Genomic DNA, 27,218 nt, shown 5'->3' on the forward strand with positions numbered 1-27,218 from the left:
GTCTGTTTACCCAACAGGATGTGTGTGTGTGTGGGTGTGTGTGTGTGTGTGTGTGTGTGTGTGTGTGTGTGTGTGTGTGTGTGTGTGTCTGGACAGACGGACGGTGTCTGCTGTCTAATCTTGGCATTGACAGTGATGGTATGATCTGAATGGTTTCATGCAGGGACTCACCACAGTGTAGCATTAGAAACTGATGAAGTGTCTGGGTCAGTGACCTTGAATGTTGTTGGATGGGTATGGGTAGATGGATGGAAGTCTGCGTGACAGCTGCTAAAAGGCTTGAAACCCCCCCGGACATTATTCATTTATGCTAGATTTACTCATGACACAATATATCATGTATACAATCAGGCAGATTTGGCCCGCGGGCCATAAATTGAGTATCACTGCCGTAGTTTAGAAAAAAACCCAAATTGTGCTTGTTTATCGAAAAGCTTCAGATAAAAACATGAAACAGTTCAGCATACGCACCTAGAGAGTAACTCCTATTACCAACCAACATCTCTTACTGCCCACCATTCAAAGCAGTCTAGAATAGGGCCTGTTGGGAACACTGCCTGTAAGAATGGACTAGTTTAAAATATCTGCCACTTCATATTATCAAGGGAAAGCCATGACTACACACTTGCAATATGCCATCAGAACTGGTAATGGAATGTGCTGATATGGCAATATTTCCAAGTCTTAGCAACCACTTGAAGGGTTTTACAATGCAAGCATCATTCAGCCATTCACAAAGTGCCACCTGCTTATCACATACCAATCACACCAATGGCATAGCCATCGGGAGCAATTAGTGTTCAGTATATTGCCCAATGACACTTCATGTAGACATGTAGACTGCAAGGGCCAGAGAACCAAAGACCTTCCAGTCGCTTCTGCACTTTAATATTTATTTTGACATTTTTTTCATGCATGCAACTTTTACCTTTGTGCTTACTCCTGTGCTGCTGCAAAATTCATCCATTCATTTCATTTAAAGCCTCATAACACATTGAGAGTGAACCCCAACATCCAACTCCATATACACTTATACTTATCAATTAAGAAACAAGGATGTGCAATATAAATAAACAAACAAACAAATCTAAAAACACTACAAGTTACAAAGTAGATTCATGAGTCATTTTTTAAACAGTTTAAGAAATGAAATTACAATTTGTCTTTTGATCTTTGAAGGATGAGTTGATAGTCACGATGTGATCACTAATTAAACCATGGAATTTTTTCAGTGTTGATGAATGAGGACAGCTTAAAATTTTGCTCAAGCGTATTGCAAGTACGTGGAACATACTAGAAATAGGTTGGTCTTCAAAGCTCAGTGTGAATTTTTGGCATTTGCAGGGTGAGCAACAACCAGAACGGGTACAATGGCTACCAAAATCCCATGATGGCGTGGTTGTGGGATAGGAGGTGAGCTTTTGTCGAAGAGCTTTGTAAATAAATAAAAATAAAAGCTGGTCCCTTCTCACAGAAAGAGCAGGCGAGTCAGCCAAGTTTTTTGATAAAGAAGACAATGGTGAGTCCCATAGCTATCAACAGTGATAAATCTTAAGGCTGAGTGATAAACTGCATTTAAAGGTTGGAGAGTGGAACTGGATGCTTGCCCATAAATAACATCATTGAGTCCAATACAGAGAGGAGTGCAGCTTCAGCAATTCTTTTCCTAGTGTATAATGGAAAGCAGGATTCCTTTTTAGAAAAGAAAGCCGAATTTTTCCCTCAACTTTGACTGCAGCGTGTCAACAAGTAAGTTTTTCATAAATTAAAATGCCAAGATATGTGTAATGCTGCACTCTATCTATTATGGAAGTGTCTGGAGAACAAATTTCAATGCTTCAATTGTCAATATTTCTTGCATTTGTTAACAAAACCCATTCAGTCTTTGTACAGTTGAGAGCCAGTTTGAGATTATGGAGGCATTTTTGAAGGAAATTGAATGACAACTGCAGATTAAGGGTGGCATCATGAATGGAACCCGCACAGACATAAAGGACAGTATCATCTGCATAAAAACATAAATTCCAGTTGTAGAACAAAGAAGGAGTTTGTTTATGTAAATGGTGAAAACGACTGGCCTCATTACCAAGATAAATTAGAAAAAGTAAATAAGCCACCTGCCAGTGTCGTTACTTCAGGAGTTGGCAGATATGCCATATTAGAGGAGCACAATACATTTTGGCAAAGTTGTACTTTAATTACACCAAAAGGAACAATAATGACTACTCACTGCAGTGTTACAAAGTGATGTTGGTGTCAACATCATATAAAGCAAGTTCCTTACAATTGTGTTTTATAAAGTTTAGTGAAAATGTAGAAAAAAATGGATGAATAAAAATAGCTCCCTGAGGTTTTAGAAAGTAAAAGTTCCTCAAATGCTGGCAGTTTTCTTGCATATATTGCAGACTGCCTTTCCTGGTGTTGGGTAAGTGTCATACGCACAGTTTTTTATTAATTAATTTTTATCTGTAATGATTAAAACTCCGATACAAATAATCTGCAAAATGCCAAATATTGGCCCCGATAATCGGCCAGGCCAATAATCTGTCGACCCTTACTGTCAACACCTTGCGGGTAAGAGGAACAGGAGCATGGTACAGTATGGTACTGTATGGAACAGTACCTGCTTGTCTGTCTTGCTTTCACTGATTGTGATTTTATTTATTCTTTATGGTTTTATTGATTTTAATTGATGTTATTCTTGTTTCTGTTAAGCGTCTTTGAGTTTTATGAAAAGCGCTCTATCAATAAAATGTATTATTATTATCATTATATACTTAAGTTAATTGGTAACCTGTAGAATTGAACAAGATGACAATTTACACCAAATTTTAAGGGATTATGGGAATAACAAAAATAGTACTTGACTGATCTAACTGACCATGCGAAACACATCAGCACTATCTAGTTTTCAAAAGCAAACTTCTGATGATTCCTCTAAAGTCCACAACTTTCTCCTGCTGTTACCGGGACAACAAATTTGCATTGTAATTTACTGGCAACTTTTCCAACGTGACATAACAAAGTTTCCAGGCACACAAATGTCCCAATTATTTGGGGTGGGGGGGGGGGGGGGGGGTGATTTGTTTTGCTTTGGGCATTAACTTCCTGCATATTCATGAGAAGAATGTGAATAAATTATGAGTTGGAGCTATCTGTCAGTTTGGCTGGTCACCTCCTGAGTAAGAATATCAAGTCTCCAGAGTGTTTTTCTTGAAAAATAGTCTGCGCTGTCACAGGACTTCAGATACTGTACATCCTTGATGGAATTTATCTTCTTTATCTTAATTTTGTTATTGAAAAGTCAGTGCTGTCAAAGTGTTTCATTGTTTTGGATCTACTCCATCAGACTGAATTTGAGAGAGTAGGGTTAGGACTTTTAGCTCTGGGGCGTTGATCTCAAACCAATCAATACATTTTAAGGGAAAAACAACAAAATGTTCTTGACTGACAAAGTCAAACATTTGACCTAAATCCAACTGATTATAGCGTTCATTTTTTAAAGACCAGTCTAGACGCAAAAAGCCCTCAAAACACACCAGAGGTGAAGACCCACAGTTACACTCATCATCAGTTATTATCAAAATGACTTTCTGATTCCTCAAGGCCTCACGTTTTAGTCTGACTTTCATTTCCATTTCCCTTTAGTCTGTTTATAGCTTTGGATCTGAGCTCACTAAAACATAAAATCAATACTTTAATAATATTGCAGCCCCATGGTTCATTTTGCAGTAAAGTCTCTAACAACAATAAGACACCTTTAATTTCTTGTTACATAATTCGATTATATCCTTTACAATCAAGTTGCAGCCTCTGGGGCTTAAAAATAAAGCCATTGCTGAAGTGTCAAACACTGCAGTTACTCTGAAGGCCAACACGTTCTCACTCCAAAGTCCTCATATGGTGACTGTCTGACCTTGCATATCACCCTATGATGTTTTAGATATCCTTTCTGCATCAACCTATGACATTATGGGATGCCGCTACTGTGATGTCAGCAAATGCACGTGTGATGGGAAGATATGGCACAGCCCCTATGTTCACACAACAGCACAGACTGTCACGATGATTAGGATTCGATCCTAGTACATCAGACATCCATATTTATTTTGCCTTTTTCAGGTAATTTTTATATTCCATATTACTTCTGACACACTCAAGATTGGTATGTTGATTGAAACGATATTAATAAATATAAAAATTGTGGTTATCTAAGTTCTGAGAGGAAATGAATGCAGCAAAAGTTTGCAGTAAAGAGACAAGCAAGATTTTTTTCTCTGGTCATGGTCAAATATCTTCAGTTCTAATTGTACTGGTGTGCAATTCACAGTGCTTGATAAACTTTTGCAAGGTCCCTGCATGTGTACTACACTTAAGACCCTCTCCGCAACAGACCTCTAAGACTTCTATAACGAATAGTCCTTTAAGGCTGAATTCTTGCAACTCTTGAGTTATAAATAATGGATCTGGCAGAAGATACAATTACTGTTATTCCATAATAATTGCCATGTCTTTCCCTTACCCGATTCCTGCGGCTGGAAACCCCCCACCTACAACCAACGTTTGTATTGAAAGCCGTAGCCTCATGGTGAGACACAGAGCTGTACATCTTCTCCGAGCCTGTTGATGCAGAGCTAAATCAAGTTCCAGAGACCTGAAACTGTCATGTTCTGTATGACTCAAATTACAGTTGTGGAGCGCGCTACACCTTCAAAGATGGTGATTAAATTATAGGAGAACTGGGACGAGTTCAAGAGCTGATGGAATTAGAAAGTGACTGAAATAGAAAACTTTAAGTTGCATGAAAGTGATGTCACTGTTACTGTCTTATGTGCTAAATCACATCTAAGACAAATACTGTTCATGTGGCGCTAAGAATGAATAAAACATCACCCAAACAATTGTTTTTATTTATTATTTAAGAAAGTTTATCTGTCTCCCACTCTAGAGTTCTTATTATAACCGAGATGCAAAGTTTATGTTGACATCTTTGCCAACAGCTAAAAGCTCAGAGCCAGAGTTCCTAATTCCCCTGTGACACCGACACCAACAACTGCCAAATCACCTTGACACACACAATTCTACAGCTGTTCACAAACAGCTAGAATTACTGCCTCAGGGTTGTATGCCTCCGCCAACCAGTCAAGATGCAGTTTACATCTGTGTCTCATGTGTAGCTAGTGCACAACACTTCAAATGTGCATGGTGATGCAAAGAAGCTATAAATGTTTGCTACTTTACCATTTTATCCTTTTAGACATTTGCGTGAAATTTATAATTATTGTAGGAATTCTTGAGGTTAGTACAAAAACATGTTTTTGGAGATCACATTGACCTTTGACCTTGATGATGATGAATTTGAAGAAATTCCCTCACGGCTTTCTTGAGATATAAAGTTCATGAGTCTAGAAAAAAAATGTCATGGTGAAATTTGACCACCAAAATTAATCAGTTCATCCTTGAGTCCTAAAGGACATTTGTGCCAAATTTGAAGAAATTCCGTTAAAGTGTTCCTCAGATATACCATGCACAGAACTGAATGGATAAAGTCACAATGGAATAGAATATATTAGGAAAAGTAGCTGTCTTTTTAATAAGAAATACTACTTGTACATGACTCCATGATGTCACGTCCACCTAAGCTAAAAAAACATGGATAAAATTTGAACCAAATTCCTTCCATTTGTCCATGACATAGAATCTTCCAGGACGTGTGACCCTATATTTTCACTGGAAACCTTGAGGCATACATCATCTCCCAGGCTGTATGAGAACTTTTGGCTTGTTGACCCCGGTTATGAAGGTAAGCTCAGAAAAGTTTCTTTGTTGATGTGTGTTTCCCCCGCAGGGCTTTTAAGAGAATACTGCTGCGTTAAGTGGCTGCAGGAACAACACAAAGCTCTCAGATATTATTTGCTTGATTGTTTCAGGATGTACTTCTCTGTCATCCAGACAGCGTGTACGATTCGTCTAAAGGCCTTAGTCGTGCTGAGGATGCAGGAACATTCATTTCCACTTCTGAGCTACCACAGGGAATGTTCGCCATAAATGGAATCCCTGGAGTGGGCATCTCTTTTCTTATGAATATGAAAGACTGCTGTCCATTAACGAAAGAAAAGGACTCGCAAGTTCAACTGCGCCTTGAAGGGAACTTAAATGAATTTGGCAGGAAGGTCAAAGTAATGAAGTAATGAGCAAGCAATGTGATTAATGGCGAAGAGACAATATTTGCATACGGAGCTTTGGGAGAAATTCAGAGTCACCTCATTTCATTTAGAAATTTAGAACAAATCCTGCATTTTTCAGAGCCCATTACTGCCAATTTGAATGAAATATGTGATTTACTAATCTGGTTTTCTGGGGCCAACTGTGATTTGTTTTCCAAAAAATGCACAAGAGTAATTCATACTCATTTATTCATTCTTTGGTTTATCCATTTGCTAATGCATTCCTTGTTAGACTGTCTGCCCCGGAGTGGTCATTAAGAGGCATGGCAGTGTCTAAAGAGGAAATCGAGTGGGAAGCCAAAATGCCCAGTGTCAAAGCATTTGTTATTGTAAGCCATTTAAAAGTTGGCGACACCAGTGTTTGGTGCTGTTGTGGGAGAACTTACATCATAAGGAAAAACGTCAATGATCCAGACATGATGAGATGGAAGCACGGATATCCTCTTTATTATTTGAGGCAAGGCTCAACTTTGGTTTTAGCCTTGAGCTGAGAAAAATTGGTTTCCACAACATCGCTTGTATATTTATGATATTGGAGGGAGAAGATGAAAAACAAAATTTTGGCATGTGTCTCTGTGTAAACCATTAGGGGCCACGTGTGTTTTTTGGAGATCTAACAGCCTAAGGGAAGAGGCCGAATTAAATAACCTGCTCTAGTCTGTATGCTGCATTGGTAAACACTATTCCAACAGTGGGGTGTATATCAAACATTTTAGTTGAATGCCAGATGGTGAAAACACAAGGTCGATCTCATCCTTACTCCTCATATTTTAACACTTGTGCAGGAGCTCCAGGCTTCACTATAACCACACTGGCGGCAGCCTTTTGCATTGTATCTTGATGCAGGGGGTTGGCCGTAATTCATGTGCGGCAAACAAATGACTAAGAAGGGGTCAGTCACTTTTGTATTATTTTACACATATTGGATATTTGCATTTTGAACAGGGTTGCAAATCGCAAGAGCTTTCCTTGATTGATTATTGGTAAAATGAATGACCGATTAATCAATTCATCATTATTACAAAAAAAAGAAAGGTTTAAAACATACCAAATGCTATTTTTCCACAATCAAATTAATCAAATTTAATTTCACATGTTCGATTAAATCTTAACAAAACAAAGGCTGTTTATTTCAAATAATACCAAATGCTATTTTACCCTCAATCACAGTCACAGCAACATACTTCACAGTCTATGACAGCATTGCATAGCCGATTACTCTACTGAATTTCACATGTTCGATTTAATTCTTGAACAATTGTCCATTAATTCTTATAATCCCTGGTTTTAAAATTAATAAATTAGCACAGGATACAGAGTGTCAACTCTACATACTGTCCCCCTCTTCCAGAGAGCCAAACCAACCCCACTAGCAGAAGGCAGAGAGAGAAACATCAAAAAAAAAAAAATTTAAAAAATCAAAAAATGTATCTGTTGGGGATACATGTTTGATTTTTTTCATGTGTACTGTCAAAGATTTTCATACAGTTTCTTCAAAAATTGTACTACTTGGTCTCTAAATCCCCAAAGAGGATCAGGGCTCATGCTGGTTAAAAAAAAAGAACTAAATGAAAGTAGAATATAATATTAATGTATAATATGTCTTTAAGTTTGATTTTGAAAAGCATATTTTGTGCGCAGAGTGATATGAGCGTGTGTAATATTAAAGCGGGCCCTCAGGGTTAAACAGCCACAAACTAAAGTTCACAAAAAGTATGTGGACAGGGTAACCAAGTATTTTTAAACCCCACAGAGTATTTCTCTATCAGTAAGACCTCATTCTCTCTGCAGGTTTGCTCCATGTGGCACAGCGCTGAAGACCTCAGAGACTCGCTGTCTCTCTCACTCTGTCACACAGAGAAACACAACGCAGAGAGGACAAATAGGAAAAAAAACAACAGCAAAGACGGAGACAGAGAGACGTAAAGAGGTTAGAGACGGAGCGAGGGAGTGTGAAAGGGAAGAGCCTGCGCCAGCCGAGGCACATTGTTGCTGTCTCGCACATTCAGGCCTCACCTCCAGCTGACGCTCCCCGCAGCCAGGTCCTTTCACAACTTATCTCACTCGCAGAAACTAGTCCCCACCGCCAGGAATTTACTGCCAAATCCAATAATTACTTTGCAGACTTTGGTGGCTATTGTATTATGGGAGCGTGTTCACACACACAGTCTCCAGTGAGTGTGACCCCGAGTCAGAATTGTCAATTTAATCATAATTAATAATGGCACGACTGCAGTATTTCAATCCTGCGAGTCAAAGTCATTAAAATGGCTCCAAGAACTCCTGGACTACTGTCTGTAGGAAGTAATCAACTCTGGACAGGCCTCAGTAATTCATTAATATAGCACCTCCAGATGAAAAAGAGGAGAGAGCGGTGACTTTGTCTGCTGGAAATGTCTTTCCTCAGACTTTCTGGGACAATTCTGTATGTCTAACATTTAGGCATGGTGTTCAGTAAACAGTATAACAATGCCGTTTATTTACCGTACATTGACTCATTACAACAGCCTAATTTTTTTTTCTTGTAATAGCATTGTTTTAAATGCTGGAGTTTCTTTTTTAAATTCTTATATGGATAACATTGGTAGTAGAAGATAAATATTATAATGTTGCTACGACAACAGCAGCATACGTAGATGCGCCAGCCAGTCGCTCCTCACATTCTTGCTGTTTTTTTGTGATATTGTGATTTGATTGTGATTTTCCAATCTTTCAACTCCATGGCCCCTTCTGCTGAAGCACGAGTTTTCTACAATAGAGAGGCACTTATCAACATCGGGAAAAGTTGTGTGGGGTTTGGACTGAATGCAAGAGACCACGAGAGGATCCTCACCAACGGCATATGCCAAGCGGCCAGTCAGACCAGAGGGGAGAAACAAAACCTGTTCCTCTACCAAGCCTTCTTCTGGCTGATGTCTGGTCACAGGAGAATAAAGTGGATGAGATACGATTGAGGCTCACTCAGCAACGGGAAATCAGAGACTGCTCTGCGCACATCTTTACAGAGACATGGTTAATCCCTAAAGTCCCAAATCAAGCTGGATGGGCAGACCTTGTTTAGAGCTGACAGGACGCAAGACTGTGACGCAAATTCAAAAAAAGCACTGCAGGAAATGCTGACAAATAAATCCACCTTGTACCTTGGATAAAATTAGTAGTGGAGGATAAATATCAAAGATTGTTAATGGATTCAACTAGGGCCGTACCTGACTCACAATTTTGCAAGTCAAATCAGATTTGGCTGTTCAAAATGAATATTCGATGAGTGATTTTGTTTTCCATTCAAAGTTTTAAAGTCTGAACAGGCTCCTCTTGGCATTCAATGAGACAGTGGCATTCATTTCAGCTAGTAAACAAGCTGATGGTGCTAATGATGGATAGCAACAACATCTTTACACTTTTTTTGCACAGACAAAAATGACTGATGGACTCAAATCTGAAACAACTGAGGGTTTCTAATTGATGATTTTCCGACTTTCAAGGGGCAGCCCAAGGATCAACCTAATGTCAGTGTTTGTTAATGACATGGAAATATACGAAATAATTAAGAAGTGAAAAAGGGAAACTGTCAGGAGTGGTTAACACGGCAAGTAAAATTACAGAGAAACTAAATGTGCAATGTGCAACAATTGTACCCAAAATTTCAATTTCTTTCTTCAGGAAGGTGCTTCAGGAAGGTGCTTTAGACTGCTGCAGCCACCAAATATGTCGACCCCCCCCCACCATGTCAATCATACAGGGAAGCTGAGCCCAGTTCAACGAGAGACAGATAGTGCTTCTCCAAAGCACCAATCCCGTTGTGGTTGAGAATTTTAAATGAGCTTACCTTGAAAGCTTCCAACTGACAGGTAAAGCCAGGTGAGTGCTGGGATGAAGAGCAGGGCGAGAGAGGCCGCCAGGAACTTCCTGCGCCCGCGACACATTCCCAGCATCCTCCGGACCGAAGCTAATGGAAAGAGAGGTAAAGTGACCTCTATGTGGGTAGCAGCTGTTGTCCAGGCTGATTCATGGCACTGGAGGAGGAGGGAGAGAAGAAGAAAAAGAAAAAAACATGTTAGAGAAGGTGCAGACTATCACATCCTGTGGGGAGCTGAGCACACGGCTTCTGCTGAAAAGACACTTGAACTTCCTGCACCAACGGATACAGTTTAAATAATTTACTCAAGATTCTACAGAACTGTTGATCATTATTCGTTCTAGGCTTTAAATGGGCAACAATAAAAGCAGTAAAAACTAAAAATGTGAACAGCTATACTGGGTCCAAGCAGCCGATGTTACTCAGAGCCACAGGAACCTCTTTAATTACAGGTTATTAAATAGGAGACCATTAAGAGCAAAATAATGCTTTGTATTTCATGTAAAAAAATTTAATTAAATTAAATATTAAAATGTTGGAAACCTGGAATAATATATGTATTTGGAAAAGATGTATGAAGTCATATGTACAGATGGATTCTTGTGATTTATATAAATGAATCACTTTCTAAAAAATGTTATTGTTGTATATCTGTAGAAAATGAATGAATAATGCTTTTTTTATGTTAAAAACATTGTTATTAAAATACTAGAAACCTGGAACAATAGGAAAAAGCTATGACAACAATCTATGTATTTGCACCAAATGTATGGAGTCACATTAGTGTCAAAATTAATAAGGATAAGGAATTACAGATGAATTTTCTGATTCATATAAATGATTTTCTCCCAAAAAACAACAACAAACTAGCGCACACAAAATAGTTAATGTTTAGTAGACAATAAATAAATAAATAAATAAACACACATATTAAACATCTAGAAACACAAATGTATTACTCCAAATGCATACAAATATTTCTTACTCTAAAATAAACATTTCCACAAATAACACGATTATATAAGTATATAAAATATGATTTTATGAATATTGACACTCATCTGACTCCATACAAATCTGGCATGTTCTAACTGGAGAACATGGGTTTGGACACCATATTTGGGGGTATTTGTCTCAAAGTGACACTGTACAAAGACATGGTTCTGCAGCTAGCAATCAGTTGAAAAATAAAAATCTGCAAATGATTTCCAGTATTAAAGAAGTTTTGGCATCAACTTTCTATCAGTTAAAATAGAGAAACTAAAAAATGAAAGATGAGAATTAACTTTTTACAAAAACAAGGGTTCCATAGACACTTGCTTTGACCCCTGGTAGTAAAACACATTTGGTTAGACACAGCAGAGTCTCCATGTAGCCAGATCAGTCACATTAAATTCTTCATATATCATATAAATCAGACACATTTAGAAAATTAGAATTGCAAGCTTGACACAGTTCAAGATTATTTTTTTAACCTAAATTTGGAGAGATTCTTCTGCTTGAATCAGTCACATAATCTGACTTTGATGACCTAAACTAATTTGTCAATTTCCGGTGCGACGCAGAGCAAAGAGTACAGAAGTCTCATTATATGATATTAGTCGAAATCCTCTTTCCGTTACAACCACATTTGTCCAATTACCCTGTTGACCTCAGTCGATTTTTAATCTTCGGCAGAGACAGCCCAGGGATGAAACATAATACCTCTGGCTGACACTGTGCAGGCTGGCACATACACAAGATAGGATGCCAATTATCATCCTGCCACCCAGTAGAATGCAGTAAAAAGGAGAATAATTCGAAAAATGGACGAGTATTTCCAGCACTCTTCCCAGTGCTTACTGAATCTCCAGGGTTTTATATTGTGGCCTGGGCGGTGAGAAGAGCACAGAATGAGACGGGGGTTAAATAAGGCTAAAGGAGATTAAACAAGTCTCACAAGTATGACAGGCAGAGCTTTGATAGGCAGACTATGAATCATTTCAGTGGCTCTTTAGCCTTTGACCTCTGTGATATGAGCTTTCTGCTGGATACTGTGATTTACATTGCTAATTTGACTCTGAAGAAATTTATTACCATATTCAACAGAGGTGGCATGCCAACAAAAAGAAGCACATCCAAGGATGCAAGGAGGAAAAGCCAATATGTAGTAAAAAAGAGGTTGCAGGAGGACGAAATTAGTGATGCAAAATACTGGAGTTTTTGCCAATATCTGCTATGCAAATACATCACAACTCCTTTAGCCGATAACCAATTAAAGGGGTTGTTTTTTAGGGGACTGCCCATTGCTCTGACAGCCCAAAACGTTAGTCTCTCCTGTTTGTCAAAAAAATATCTCATTAGCCCGAAAGCTAATTTCTTCATCAGCTCATTATCCCAAAACCAATCAGCCACTGCTCCAAAATCCCATTTCTCTAAAAATACAACCTCACAACTCAATTCAAGAAAAAAATGCTCACGTATTTCTGTAAACCACAGATACGTTAAAATTGGCAACAACTCTGAGGTAAACATGTGGTTAGGTTTAGACATAGGCTATAGTTAGGAAAAGCTAAAGTCTTGGCATAAACCCCCAAAGTTTGGGGGTACAAAAGCTGCTGGAAAAGCAAGGACAGGTTTGATGAAAAACACCCAAATTCTAGGGCTCAAACGCCGCTGGGAAATATGCAAAGAATCAGTACAAACACCTTTGGCTGGTGACTCAGACACTGCTGGAAACCAACTGCAGGGGGTGTGTATTCTTGAAGAAACAGCACCTCGGGCCAATGTGAACTTTTTCCAGACGACAGAATTTTGGGCCATCGGTACACTAGGCAGGTTTCCATTAACCCTCAAATTGCAAAAACTGTAATTGCGAATACAAAATACACCTAATGCAAACAATTTAAAAAATGCTTGCTTGAGGTGGTTTTTCAGAAAATTAGAAAAAAGACATATTTCACAAAACTGCAATGAAAACACTTTCTTCCCCCACTTTTTATGGGTCACATGATGCTTTGACTCTGTGCTTGTCAGGACCTGGTGAAAAGTTGAGAAGTTCATCCGGAAACCTTGGACTATCACCTCCCAGAAATCCCTTATACATGGCAGCTCCCACTTTTAAGTGGCTCGCCTTTCTATTATCGCTCACACAACACTCCTACGTGGCCTGGGATTAGAAATAATGACAGCTAGTGTGGTGGCTGCAATAGAAATAAACCTGCTAATGTTTTGATCATCCATCACCATGCTTCTTGTTATCGTCAAGGCAGAAGTCGTAGAACATCGCAAGAGGAATCGCAGGACATTGCTCAATAGAAATGCAGTCATTCTGCAATTGTGTTTAATCGATATTTCAAAAATATTGCTGAAGTTTTGCACAAATCTGTAATGGATATCCACTTCCTTGCATGACACAATTTTTGCAGTAAGACATCACCATGTTTCCAGTAGGGACTGTGCCCCCATAATCGGGGATTTTAAGCCAAAATATGATCTTTTCCTAACCATATCCGAGTAGTTTTGTTTCCTAAACCTTACTGCTCATCATTTCTGCATCAAGACAACACAAAAAGCTTCTGCCCAAATGTCAAAATATGACGTGTAGGGTTAAAGTACTTTTTTGGTCAAGGTTAGGGAACAATTGTGATTCCTATAAGTGATCTATAAATTAAGGATTACTGAGGTACAGCAAGCACCTGATGGTTTGTATACCACACTATAGTTCTGAATCTGAATTGACCCAGACATGACTTTTCACAGTGTTTAACATAACTTGGTCTAATTGAAGTTTGTGTTTGAGACGTGTTAAGAAAGAAAGAATTCTGCGGATGAAATGAAAACATCTGTCAGGGCCAGTAATGTTTCTAACCTCTGTAAATCTAACATCATTGAGCATTTCCCAGCTCGGCTGCTCGCCTTCCCTCACACAGAACAATTCAATCAGACTCTCTCAGCATGTTTCCCCATGGCCCTTTTCTACCAATACTGCTCCCCATAATCATCGCTCATCATTTTTAGTGTCAACACACAGCAATTTACTATTGAGCTGTGGATATAAAATTCCATTTTCTATTAACTTATTGTTGGGCCATGAGGGAAGGCTCACCATTGACATGTCTAGCAATGACTATAAATTTGAAGCCAGGCTATGGATATCACATTACGTTGTGTGCTGGGCAAGATTGGAAAAAATTGGATGTTATTCGGGGCTCTTCAACCTCACGGATTATAAATGTTTGTGAGTTTTATGGAAGATTGGGGCTTTTATGGTCCTAGTTAGTCCTCCTGTTGATGCCTCCTTCATTTTGTGGACTTCAGGGTCTGAGGCTTGGTAATTTGGTCATTGGATGGCTAGAGCAAGACTCTCTCTGGTTGAAAGAAGAAGTAAACAAGCTAGCATTCATGTGGTAGCCTCTTAATTCTAAATCTATGCAGTAATATGTTATATTAAAGATCGTATTTTTAATGTCTTTGCCAAGAAAGAATTCCTGGAGATCCTGTTAAATGTTGAAACTACAGCTTGTTTCATGATCACTTGCAGATGTACCTAATCTTGAAAAATGTTCTATCAGTTTTTAGGCATTGGAGACAACCTACAGCTATTCATTGTGAATATCCTATCAAGGAGAATGATGTCCAGATTCAACTTTGACCTGCTATATTTAGTTGTGCATGCACAACCTTACTGTTCCTTTTGTCGGTATTTATGTTGCTGCCCTGTTTCTCTTGTAAAGCTGTGGCAACAAATAGTACCATGTCATATTCCAATCCAATCAGCAGCAAAAAAGGTTGGCATCGTACTTTTTTGTAAACCATGATAGGTTACATTTGTATGTTATTATGTGGTGGACATGTTGAAACGTTACACTTCTTAACATTTCAATAACTCTTGTTGTTATACCCTGTTGATAGGTCTCAGCACAAAAACAACTTGGTTATGGTTAGGAGAGGATTGTCTTTTGGCCTTAAATACACAGGTTTGGGGGCACAGTTCCCGCTGGTAACACACTGATGTCTTGTAAAAGTAATCTTTTCATGGTACTATCCCTGCTTTAAACACAGTGACAGTAAAACACCTACATATGGTGGCCAAAAAGGCGATGGAAAAACAGCAATGCTCGCTAAAAATCAGGCAGTTTTGTTTTTTGTTTGTCTCAAACAGTGGTCTGCATCTTGGCAAGCATCTTGCCTAAAAGTCACACCATCCACAATCACTTCCACCTCCTGACGACAATGTCAGCTCATATACTACGTCACTTTAGAAACGTTGATATGCTACGTAAAAAACTTGAAAATGTAACGCATTTGGAAGAGGGAGCCCTCATTATCCTCTACCGCTCTTCCTGAGGTTTCTTCCTTTTTTTTTTTCCCTTTTTTGGGAGTTTTTCCTTGGGTGATGTGAGGGTCTAAAGGCAGAGGGATGTCGTACACCCTCTAAAGCCCTCTGAGGCAAATCATGTTTTGTGATAATGGGCTCTATAAATAAAACTGACTTGACTTGACTTGATTTGATTTGTTTTTTTTTAGTTTTTTTTTTTTTTGCAAAAACATACAATTCTAACTTATCCCTCTGGAGATTGGGATGTTTCCTAACCCTAACAAAGTATTTTTGGTTTTCTAAATCTAACCAAACCTTAAATTAAGTTACAGTAATAGAATAGTTCACCCAAAAATGAAAATACAGTTTGCTTAAATTGTTTGGGAGATGAGTGCAACACCTTTTCCCTGTGAAACTGACCGTCTATTGGCATGCAAGTGAGTAGATAATGACTGAATTTGTTTTTTTTGGTGAACTATCCCTTTAAGATCTTTTCCTTAACATTCTACCTCTATAGGTGGATGTCTGCTATATCCTCCTGCTCTAATAACTTAGTCTCTTTCCCACTGTCAGAGTCCTTAGAGCACATTCATAATTCAGACATCACCATATCTGACCAGTGACCTTTCTCGCACCAATCAGCCCCTATGCTGTGTTTTAAATATCATATCATTCAGTCTGTCAGTCTGAGTATTGCACAACCCACCATGAGCTCCATGACATCCAGGTAGAGTCGACTGAAAGTTTCCATTAACCACATGCTGGCTTTACTCCACCTCCAGCAGACACCAGGGGACCCTGTCCTACCTCCTGTCTTCATTTTGGCCTTAACGTAATGACGCTGCTTTACACTGATTGAGTTTAATCCCCAAAATCTTACTTTGTTGCTGATACAGCAAATATTGATATAGGATCCCTCCTTTTAAAACTATAGCTGTAGCAGATAAAGAAATAAACCAATTTCTGTAACAGCTATTTAGATGGGGACCGAGATCAGAAAACCCTAATATGGGTCATCTTTGAAGGCACGAGAAAACAGATCGCTGTGTAGACGGACAGATGGACAATCCGAAAATATCATTTCTGCAGCCCTGGCTGTCGCCGCTGCGGAGGCATAAAAAACAATAAAAGCTCTCAATAAACCAGTTCAGAGAGCTAACAGCCACTCACCTTATTAATGATGTATTTGGGAATAACCTCTAACCCCTGTGCACACTTTTAGACTGTAAATTGATAACTGGATCATGTTCATTATTATTTAAGAAGCTCAAGTGGGAGAATTACAAATGGCTTTAGACAATCAATAATTATTAAGCAGCAGACATTAATGTGCAGAGTAATGGGAAGAAATATTGACAACAGTAGGGAAAAATCATACTTTCATCACAGGGAGAACTATAAAAGTTGGCATCATGTTAAGTGAGAATTTGAGGCTTTCTGACTCAATAGATCAAAGATTTTCTGAGCAAATAATTAGTTTGACATCTGACGAAACAGTACAGTGAATGGCATGCAGCAGTGGTCTCAAGCCACACTTTCACCGTGAACATTACAGTTAATCACTGGAAATGGTAATAACCCCTTGGCAGTCAGGGCATCTACGGCTATTGCTTCAATCTGAATGAGTGAACAGCCAATCACATAACTGTCTGTTTGTCTTGATCGCTAATAAAACCGGAGAAATACAAACACATCAACTACTACAGGAATGAAATAAAATGACCTGAAATAAACTCTGTTACTGTGAAAAGATGAAATGTTTCACAGTAACGAGCTAAACTCACAGCATTTATTGGATTATTTCACTATTTTATGGTTGCATATTTTGCCTTAGTTTGAATATAGTCTATTACATGAAAGTAAAACATGTTGTGTCAATTCACTATTGAAAATTCAGGTCTCCCACAACTCATGCACTTATACAAATACTGAATTTTTGGGATATATTTCAGCCCATTCTCAAGCCATGTCAAATACCAGTGCTCTGTTGGCATTTCATACTCTTACGAGATGCACTGTGCTTTAAAATAACTCCAATGTAAATCTATTTGTGGCAATATTTGACACTCAGAGCAGCTGACAGCGTAAAGAGCGAGAAAGTTTCTGTAGGGTGGGAGGGAGGTGGGGTGGAAAGGTCACACAAACACTGACTCAAGTCAAGTCAGAACTGTTATAACGTAACATCTGTCCATCATATACTTATGGGTAATATTTCACATCACATACTAGGGGTGATAACAATAAATCGGTCCATCAATCCATTAATCGGTCGTTAAGATTTTAATCAGACGTGAAATTTTAACTGATTAATCACTATGCTATAAAAAGCTGTCGAAACATTTGCAATGTGTTGCTGTGAGCTTTGACTGAGAATAAAACACATTTGATATGTTTTGAAATCTGCAAATTTTTATATTTTTTTTCAGATGATGATTCATTGATTAATCGATCGTTAATTTTACTGATAAATCGATTAAGGAAAGTGAGGACAATTTTCAAACCTATTGCATAACCTAAAAATGCTGTTTTGTTTAAACCTTAGTAAGTAGTTTTATTGCCTAACTCTAACTGCCAACTGTTTGACAATCAGTACGTTTACATGATGTTAGAAAAATGTAAACATGTAAGTCTGACTGAAATCAGACTAAGTCGAATTTCTCCAAGTCAGACTAACACACCTAGATAATGCGGTTGGGGTCGATTTGCTCTTTCATGCATACGTGTCATCTGGACCTGAACTGGCCCAGGTGTTCTGCACATGCTCTAAAGTCCCCTCACTGGCCGTTGACACAGAAACTGTCAAGCATGAATTCGTACGAAATGTACAGTACCAAGAAAAAATTTTCATCCTTTTTTGCCGCTTGCAAACTTGTTTGCTATGTTACACAACCTGAAGAAGGTCCAATAGCAGCTAGCTGAAATGTAGCATATCACCACCTATCATGGCAGACTTGAACATACGCCTGTCAATACGTCGATTCTCCCCCCTTGCTTGTAGACAAAGATAAAGACAGTAGTCAAATTAAATGTCTTAATCAAGCTGTAAGCGTAGCTCAGCTTAACTGTGCATGTAAACGTACTGACCATTAACCCATGTTACAATGTATTTTACCCAGGAGACAGGTGTACGTTACGTACAGGCAGTAAAGGGCGCATTTCATAGACATGCCAACTGGTGCTTTCAGCGTCATTATCACAGTGAGGAGTGTAAGAAAGTACTGTTTTTTGACGATGTGGGACGAGAACCTGTTGTGTATTTTATATAATGATTTTCATAATGTTTCCAATAATATTTTAACAAATATGTTTGACCATCTTCTGCTTGACAGCGTCTTCCTATTTCTTTGTACAGTAAGTCAACTATTTATTCCTGACAAACAGGAAGGCAATCCCTGCGTTCCAAAAACATCAAAAAAATCTTTATTTTAGTGAGTAAATCATTTTTTAAAAAGCACAGATGGTTCCACCAAGGCATGTTGGCTTTTTTAATAATTCATCTACTATAATAAAGGCTTTTTATGTAATTCCACCTCATTTTTCACATTTTGTGTCTGTGCCTGATTTCCTTCCCGTTTGTCCTGTTTTCTCTGAGCCCCCGACAAAAGTTTTTGACCAACGTTTGATCATAAGCTACAGAGCAACCAGTCATCTCTGTTTTCTTCTAGATCCCTTCACGTTGGGATCAGTATGTGTGACAAATTATTTCAACTTATGGTCCACTTACTGAGTTTTTGGAAGCTTTTGGCCACATCTCACAGTTGCGAACTATTAAATATGTAAATGACTTAGATTATTATAATAATGGAAGTAGTATATGTTTATAGATGACAGGACATAATTGGTTACAAATAATATATATATTTGTATGTTTATGTGTGTGTATATGAGATATATATATGTATATCATATCTGTTTATTTATGTATTCATAAGTAATGTTTAAGGAAGCACAAGAAAAATTTTTAGCTAATGAATAATGGAGAGAGGGTAGAAATAGATTAGTGTTAAAAATAAGTACATGTTCAAGATAAAGAAGAAGAAGAAATCAATTGACTACTTATTAATCATCAGAGTCCATGTTAAGGTCATACAACGGCACCTGAATTGGTTCTTTTAACTACTGAAGTCCATGTGAAGCAACTGAAAGCTCCAAAAAAGCAAGTAAGTGGACATTTGTAGTTCTGATAATTTTTTAACAAAGTCCGCTGAACTCCACTTGGCTTTTTTCCCTTGACTCCGCCCAGACATTTGAACATCTGAGAAGAGAGATCAGAGTCGAGTAGAACAGGACGTGATAAGAACACATTGAGCAAGACCGAACGTGCGTTATTACAGCCGCGCTGTAGTCTGGCATTAAGTAGGAAGATGAAGAGCGGCCTCTGTTCTGCGAAGGCCAGCAGAGAGGAGAAACTCTCTCTCGACATGATAATCAAGTGTGGCCACGGGTCAAAACAATCCACATTATCCTGACAGCAGTACGGAGTGCACTGTGGACTAAATGGCTCCTGCCTTCCCCACAGAGAGGAGAAAAAACATATTGATTGTGCAGGAAGGGAACCGCCTTCCATTTCATTATGTTACCTTAGCTGTGTTCTCATTAGCATTCTGTCATGGTAGGGAGGGACGTGTGCACTGCCATGCAAAGGAAGCGCTACAAAATGTATGTCATTGGAGCTATAGAGGCACATAAAGGCATTTAGTGATGAAACTCACGTCAATCCCTAGCAGCAAGGTGAGGAGTGTGATGAGCACCAGCTGCTTCTCATGGAAATCAGCCTGCTCTGTTGAAGAGCTCCAACCTGGGAAATGTTTTCTGATGCAGTAATATGATTTCATATTACCTCAAACCCAACACAAACACCTGGAGTCAGAATGGTATCATTTAGGAGGAAGCCAAATCGCATCCCTGCTCAACCCAGCATGCCATAATTCATCCATGCGGCTGAAAAATAAAACAAAAGCGCCAGAAACTGCAGTTCCTTTAATGGCCACTTAAGGCCAGCTCCAAAGGTGAGTCAATTCCCATTAACACCCATGTTAAAATGTTAGACTTTACAGCAGATATAAATTAATTAATGTTTTTTGCTAATTTTTGGGCTGCATTTTGGAAAGTTGCTCCATGCCTTCGCCCCATGTTTTTGAAAGAAATCAAACCAATTTGCTTAGGTTTTAAAGGGTTAAATACAGTTCCACCCCTTATCAATACACAAAAATGAACAACAGCATTGCCAGATATCTGGTTCTTTGAAAGACAACTCAAAAGTAAAAATTTGTGTTCATTAAGGGCGTTTTCACACAGGCATTGTTTAGGTCAGCCGAGTGAACATATCAGTTGCACTCTGGTGTGGCCCAAACCTCCCTGAGGGGGTGGTCTCAGTATGGGTACCAGCCAACTCCGTTTGTGGTGTGAAAGTTCGACCTCAATCAGCCCCAACTATCTGGTGTACAAGTTTGAGCTAAAAAGGCTCCTGTAGTTATCGTCTGATGCGGAGGTCATGGTTCACGAGGATTACTCTGCATCTCCTGAATTGTCAATGCGCATTCGGCATCTCCAGTGCAACAACACACTATTGTCAAGTCACAGCTGCGCTTCACTTCAAACTATATCGTTGGTCGAGAGTACAACGACAAATACAACGACCTGCACCAAGAACATCACGCAAAGTAGTTGTGGTGCCATTGTGCACATCTATTTCTCTTTAGTACGCAACACGTCTTTTTTCGGTCGGGACTCAGGACTCGGGAGTCATGGAAACGTGAACCTCCGACTGTTGTACGGCCTTTGGACCAGAGTGAAAACAAAGGAGTGTGAAAGCGAGCCTTACTTGCTGAAAAATGAAACAATGTATAACTTTTGCATCTGGTGCCACTCTGACATGAAAACTACCTAAAACGTAAAAGAATCTTTTGACTTTTTTTTATGCTTATTGTCATATCTGATAAAAGTGACAGACAAAACCATAAAAATAAGACTCAAAAGTCATGAGAAACCAGTTACCATTTGAGTCCCTCCTCCATCAGGGGTTCGTCTCCACCTTTCAATGTTCTATTTGGGATAAGTGGAGCTCCTGTCACCATGGAGACCAATCTATTCTCCGAGAGTGCACTCCAAAAGAAATTGTTTGTGAGCACTTTGAACTCTGCGTATCCACCACGTCTACCTTAAATCTCAGACAGTGCTTCCCTGTAATCGCTGCAGCGGCGTAAACTTCGCTCATCGCCATGACAGGCAATTCTCAGAGTCGAGTGGCTGGTTATCACTCAGTGATCTCCCAGCTGCACTTGGCATTTCCAGCTCTTCTCCATACAATGCAGCACTATGCCTTTCTGCAGCAGCTCCGAGATGAAGCGTTGTGTAGTTGGGGAGGGACACGAACCTTTAGCGGCCCATATGAAGCAATTAATCATGGCAAACTGTGAGCTGGAGGCTACGCAGAGGAAAAAAGGAACACATCCTGCTGAAACATTCATCTTCATGGTGATTTTTTTTCCCTTCCTCATCTCTCTTTGGCTGCGAGTTTCGCGGTTGTTGTCAAAAGACAAGTAGCAGTGACAGAACAGGCAAAGTTACAACTCCAACACTTTGAGATTAATGGTTTGTTTGTTGAATGCCTAGTTTTACAGAATACTAAAGGAAAAAAAGCTTTTTAACAAATAACATAGTCTGTATGCAAAATGATACAAGTAGTTTCAACCAAGCAATCCTATTGGTCCTCACACACCTTCCTCATCACTGAAAAAAATCTTGAACCATTTCTTAATCTCTGCTCTTAAAAACATCATTTGATTATCGTACTGTTTCAAGGGCATGAGGGACATTTTAGAACAGTGTAAATGAACTTCAAAATCTCTACATCGATAAAACAAAAATCCCTGAGAGTAAACACAGCTGACCAAATGAAAAGAAACTTGTTAATGGTGTAAACTATAAACTGACACAAAGAAGACAATAACCAGCATGTTCTCAAAAGACACATTAAATACTGACAAAAAGCCACATTTGCGTGTATGAACAAAAAACAACAAATCAAAAAACTACTCAGTCCAGATTTAGGCATGATGGGAAATTTAGTGACTGGTACTGCAATGAAAACATTGCTTTTGAAAGGCTAAAAGCCATCATGGGAAATGTTTCTCACCCTCTGTTATCCTCCATCATTTGTGCCGTGACACAGAGCTACCAGTTAAAAAAAATGCAAGTTACGTTTGCAGATGTAGTAATTAAATCTGTACATGGAAAAATCTATTTTTTTCTGGCGATATATTAGTCTTAACAAGACTGAGCAAGCTGAGGATTTCTGTGTTTGTATCTGGTGTATTTATTTCATTTAGGAAATCCCACGATCGCTTTAAAAGTATAAGCACAAGTTGGCCAGCGGACTCAACAGGGACGAGAAGACGTGTCTGCAGGTCACTCTTAAGGTTTGTCGTACTCGCTGGAGAAGTAAACTAGGTTTCATTAAATACAGGATTCTACTGACGTGAGTGTCTGTGTTCCAGTAATTAGTCAGACTGTGTATTTCCATGGAAACAGAGATAACAGCCACCAAACCACCAGCCGCTTTTTTTTTTTTTATTTTGGGAGCTAATTACCCCAAAACATGAATGCATTTTGATTAGACATTTTTATTTTGTAGGCAATAGTTGTATAATCGCCATATTACACAAGAGGGTGTGCTTTAATGTCACTTGAACACTTCAGTGATGCTTGCGGACCTCGGTGCATGCGCTTCGGTCCCAACCGCATCACTGTTGTGCTCAGATGACGTTAAAGCACACCCTCTCGTGTAATATTGCTTAAATCACCCCCTTGTTTCTCACATGATAAACATCCAATAGTTTACTCTTTAGTGAGCAGTAATTTGAGACTCTGGACACATATGACTCATCAGCGTTAATGATTATGATTCCCATGCATCTGTCTGGTTTCTGAGGTTGTTATTTTGCGAAAATCACTTTAATAACAAGATTAAAATCATTACTGAGTCATATTCTATATGTGTCCTTGGACCACACTCCAGAACCCACCAATCCACCTCAAAACACATACCAGTGGGAGACAAGTAGGACATGGAACTAAAAACAGAAATGGTGTCATCAGTGTCTTCCCAATGGACGCTGAGGACTGCTATAAACACAAGATACAGCTTCTAATTAGCAAAGGAATGAAGGTCTACCAGACATCAGTCCTGCCTTGTCTGAATTTCATTCTGAAAAACATAATGTCAAACTACAATAAACACAGTCTGTGTAATTATTTAGTCCTGATCTGATCATAAACACTGGTATCAGAGCTTTCTTTAACCCTTAGGGACTGTTTGGCGCATTTTTGACTCTTTTTTTATCATTTTAGCTGTATACATATGGCATACATTTTGGCAAGATTGTGCATTTTTGTTTAATTATGGAAGCCTAAAATGCACAGTGTTAACACAATTGTTACATTCATACTTAAGTGCAAAAATGCACCATTGAAAGCCATTCAAACTTCAATTTCTGATCCCACAGCCATCAAAGCATAAAAACATGCATTGTATTATTTCCAGTAGTCAATCTGGGCTTTTGCCTAGGAATTTGGTTATTTTGAATATTTTCCACCCTATGACTTTTTTTTTTTATCATATTTGGCATACGGTGAAAATAAATGCTATTACCACTAGGTGCACTTTCACAATCAATGTACATGTCAAATCATTGACATATTCCAGGCTGTCATCATTAAAAAAAAGAGAAAGAAAAAGTAGTATATTGCATGTAATATCTTTAAAAAAAATGTTTTTTCATCTAACAACATAGTGGCATCATGACAAAAACCTGGCATTTCGAGGTTTAAAAATAATGAATATTTATAATTAGGACTGATGTTGGTTTAAAAAAAAAATCTACTCAATGAAAGTAGAAAATTATATTGATGTATTATATTTTTTAAAGCCTGATTTTGAAAAGTGCATTTTGTGCGCACAGCGATGCCAGTGTGTGTGATACTAAAGCGGGCCCTTTAATGGACTTTGATGGGTTTGGTCATTAAAAACTACCATGTTTAAGCTTTGATATTTTATACTGAAATTTTGCAAAATTCCCAAAGTTTAACTTCCCTTCCCAAAATCCCACATTTAAAACATTCAAAAAATAAAGAATAAAATAGCTGACAATTTTGTGTCCACAGCAGCCTGCTGATGTAGCAGCACTGCTCTCTTTTAAGACAGCCTGGATGCTACGTTGCAACACTTCACCGCAAACGTGCATGAAATTAGAGTGTGTGTAAAAGTGAAAAATTATTATTTGGACCAGTTAAGCTTGTGAAAAATAAGGTGTGTCAGTGTAAGAAGCTATAGCTGATATTTCAATGAGTCATACATATGTAAACAACATTCTGCTGCTATGTAAATAATCATATTTTAAAGAGAGTTTTCTGGTTGCAGCGCCTGGTTAGCCACTGAGTTCTTCACATTTAATGCAGGCGGTAAAAAAACTGGATGTGTAAGAAGATCTTAGAGTGTGCTGATAGGATTGAAATATACTTCCACTCCACTTTGATACTATTAGACACAATGTTTTGTAATGTGAGCGTAACAAAAAAGTCTTTCCAGCTAGAAATGTTCTTGGATTCATGGATGGATTGGAACAAATAAGTAGCACGGGTATTCCTGATCTCCTCTGTCAGATGATATCGGGCGATGCGTTACAAAGCAACATAAGCAAACACAGACGGATCTTTGCTGTTTGTTTGTAAAGCCTCTCTCCTGCCTCCTCCGCTAAAGGCAAACTGTTTTATCAAGGCAAATACATCCTGTTGTTTCTATGTTCCCTGGAGATATACTGGAGCTTTGTGGTTTGGTACAAAAAAAAAAAAAAACAAATACAAAGAAAACAAGTCCAAATAACCTTTATTTAACTCGTTTAATTCATTTCATTACTGATAATTACCCTCTTGGTATCATTTTCCTCTGTTGTTTATTCTGGGCACATGGGGATGGACATAATAACTGTAATGCAATCCAATCACTGTCCAACAGCACAGTGTAACACAGCCTCAAATACACCAGAGCTGAATCAACACCTCAGAGAGTCTCAAAAGCAAACAGAACATCATGAGCTTTGCAAGATTTATAGCACGGCTGCTGTTTATAATACCAGGCTGAACAGGTAGTTTTGGATTTATTTGGCAAAGTTTTAAACATCACTGCCTCTGAGACTTTGGCCGTCACCCCAACACAATGGAGGAAAATGGATTTTTTGTTTGTGGTGCTCACAGCATGACATGACCTTTGAGAAACACAAGTTATTTATTCTGTTTATACAAAGAACTCTATTTCTCTTTCAGGATGCAGAAAAAAAGCCAAAACAAAAAAAATAATAATATCCGTAACAGACAGCAAAGCTGCAGATTTAAGATTTGGACTTGAGTCAGGCTAAAGAAAGAAAACTGAGGACTTGGGGGCCATCCTCTCTTCCTTTAGACAGCTGCATTACAGATCTAGGTTGGCTTAACATTTCAAACAGCACGTCTTTAAAAACTGATCTGATTTCACCTGGACACATTTTCCACATGTCAACCCAGATGACTGACAGTAGGTGGGTTTCAATTAACCCTCAAATTGGGCAAATTGAAACTGTGAATACAAAATACACCTAATGGAAACACTTTCTGGTGATTAGAAAAAGCCATGCTGCGCAAAACTGCAATGGATGCCAACCGCCATTACATCCAAACTGTCTAAACTGTTGGCTTTCTGCAAATCAAGAGCATTGCTTACACCAGCTCTCGACCTGGGATTACTGGGGTCTACAGAAGTCCTTGACGGACTTCCAGGGGATTCCCAGGAAAATAGTTTATTTTCATAATTATATTTTCCAATTCAGGTTAGCCCAATATAAGTAAAAGTCATACAGTGACTACTCTTATCATAGGTTTCACCTCTCATTTATCAGCTATAGAATTCTGGTTTTACTCAAACGCCACCAGAGTCTTTTCACCTGCAGTTCCTTATGAAATGGGGTTTCATGACCAAATGTCTTTCATTTTAGTAATATTCACATGAAAAAGGGTGAAAACCACTGATCTACACCTGCTCTACATAAAAAGTGTCCTGAGATATCTTTTGTTATGATTTGGCGCTATATAAATATAATCCATTTGACTCGACTGGGATTCTCATGCTGCAGCATTACAGTACCTTTCCTGAGGCCAGTCTATATAAATCAAACTAGTAGAACCTATTTTCCACACATCAACTGGTTTTTATAAGAATAAAAACGTCCTGTAAGAATGTGTGCATCTCACACAGACTTCAAGAGACTGAGTATGCATAATTCTTGCATCTGGCCCTCTCTTATTCCCAGGGGAATATCCTGTTCCACACTCATGAAATCAGGGATTTTATTGTAGCCTTGTGTCTACAGGGATTCAGGAGGGTTGGAAATGGAATATTTTGTCCACCTGCCGCTGTGGCTTGTGGATTCCAAAATCTACCAGCCACTCAATAGATTAGCTTTTTTGTGGCTGCTAAACGAAGCAAATCTAGCAGCCAATTGCAGCATTTGGCTGGTGCAATTTCCAACTCTGATGTCATCTTACTGCAACTAAAAAGCTTTTGTCTTTTCACAGGTTGCAGTATCTGTACAGACCAATACAGTGAGCTAAACAGAGAGGAAAAACATACCACTGTGTTAGTGGTACAGAAGCACAGTGGAGAACTTAAACAGTGAAATAAGCCAATTCAGAGACAGGCAGGAAGCTCTGGAGGCCTACAGCTGGCTGTCAGCTGGGTGTAATGCTCTTCTTTCGACGTCTGCCTGGAACAATATCTAGTCTCTCTCTAGACTCTCAATAGCAC

At 38.7% G+C, this 27,218-nt stretch overlaps 1 protein-coding gene across 2 annotated transcripts in view; it reads right to left on the reverse strand.

The window, feature by feature from the left end:
* large1 (LARGE xylosyl- and glucuronyltransferase 1) overlaps nucleotides 1–27,218 on the reverse strand; it is a 118,965-nt gene that overhangs the window by 74,913 nt on the left and 16,834 nt on the right. For both annotated transcript variants that reach the window (XR_006107053.1, XM_042511597.1), the window contains exon 2: nucleotides 10,054–10,240. Coding sequence is in view for 1 of the 2 variants with exons in the window: in XM_042511597.1 (XP_042367531.1) it covers nucleotides 10,054–10,159 (106 nt within the window). In the remaining variant the exon portion in view is untranslated. The remainder of the gene's footprint in view (nucleotides 1–10,053; nucleotides 10,241–27,218) is intronic.

Source organism: Plectropomus leopardus, chromosome 22 (assembly GCF_008729295.1).
Source record: "Plectropomus leopardus isolate mb chromosome 22, YSFRI_Pleo_2.0, whole genome shotgun sequence".
Classification (NCBI taxonomy): Eukaryota; Metazoa; Chordata; class Actinopteri; order Perciformes; family Serranidae; genus Plectropomus; species Plectropomus leopardus.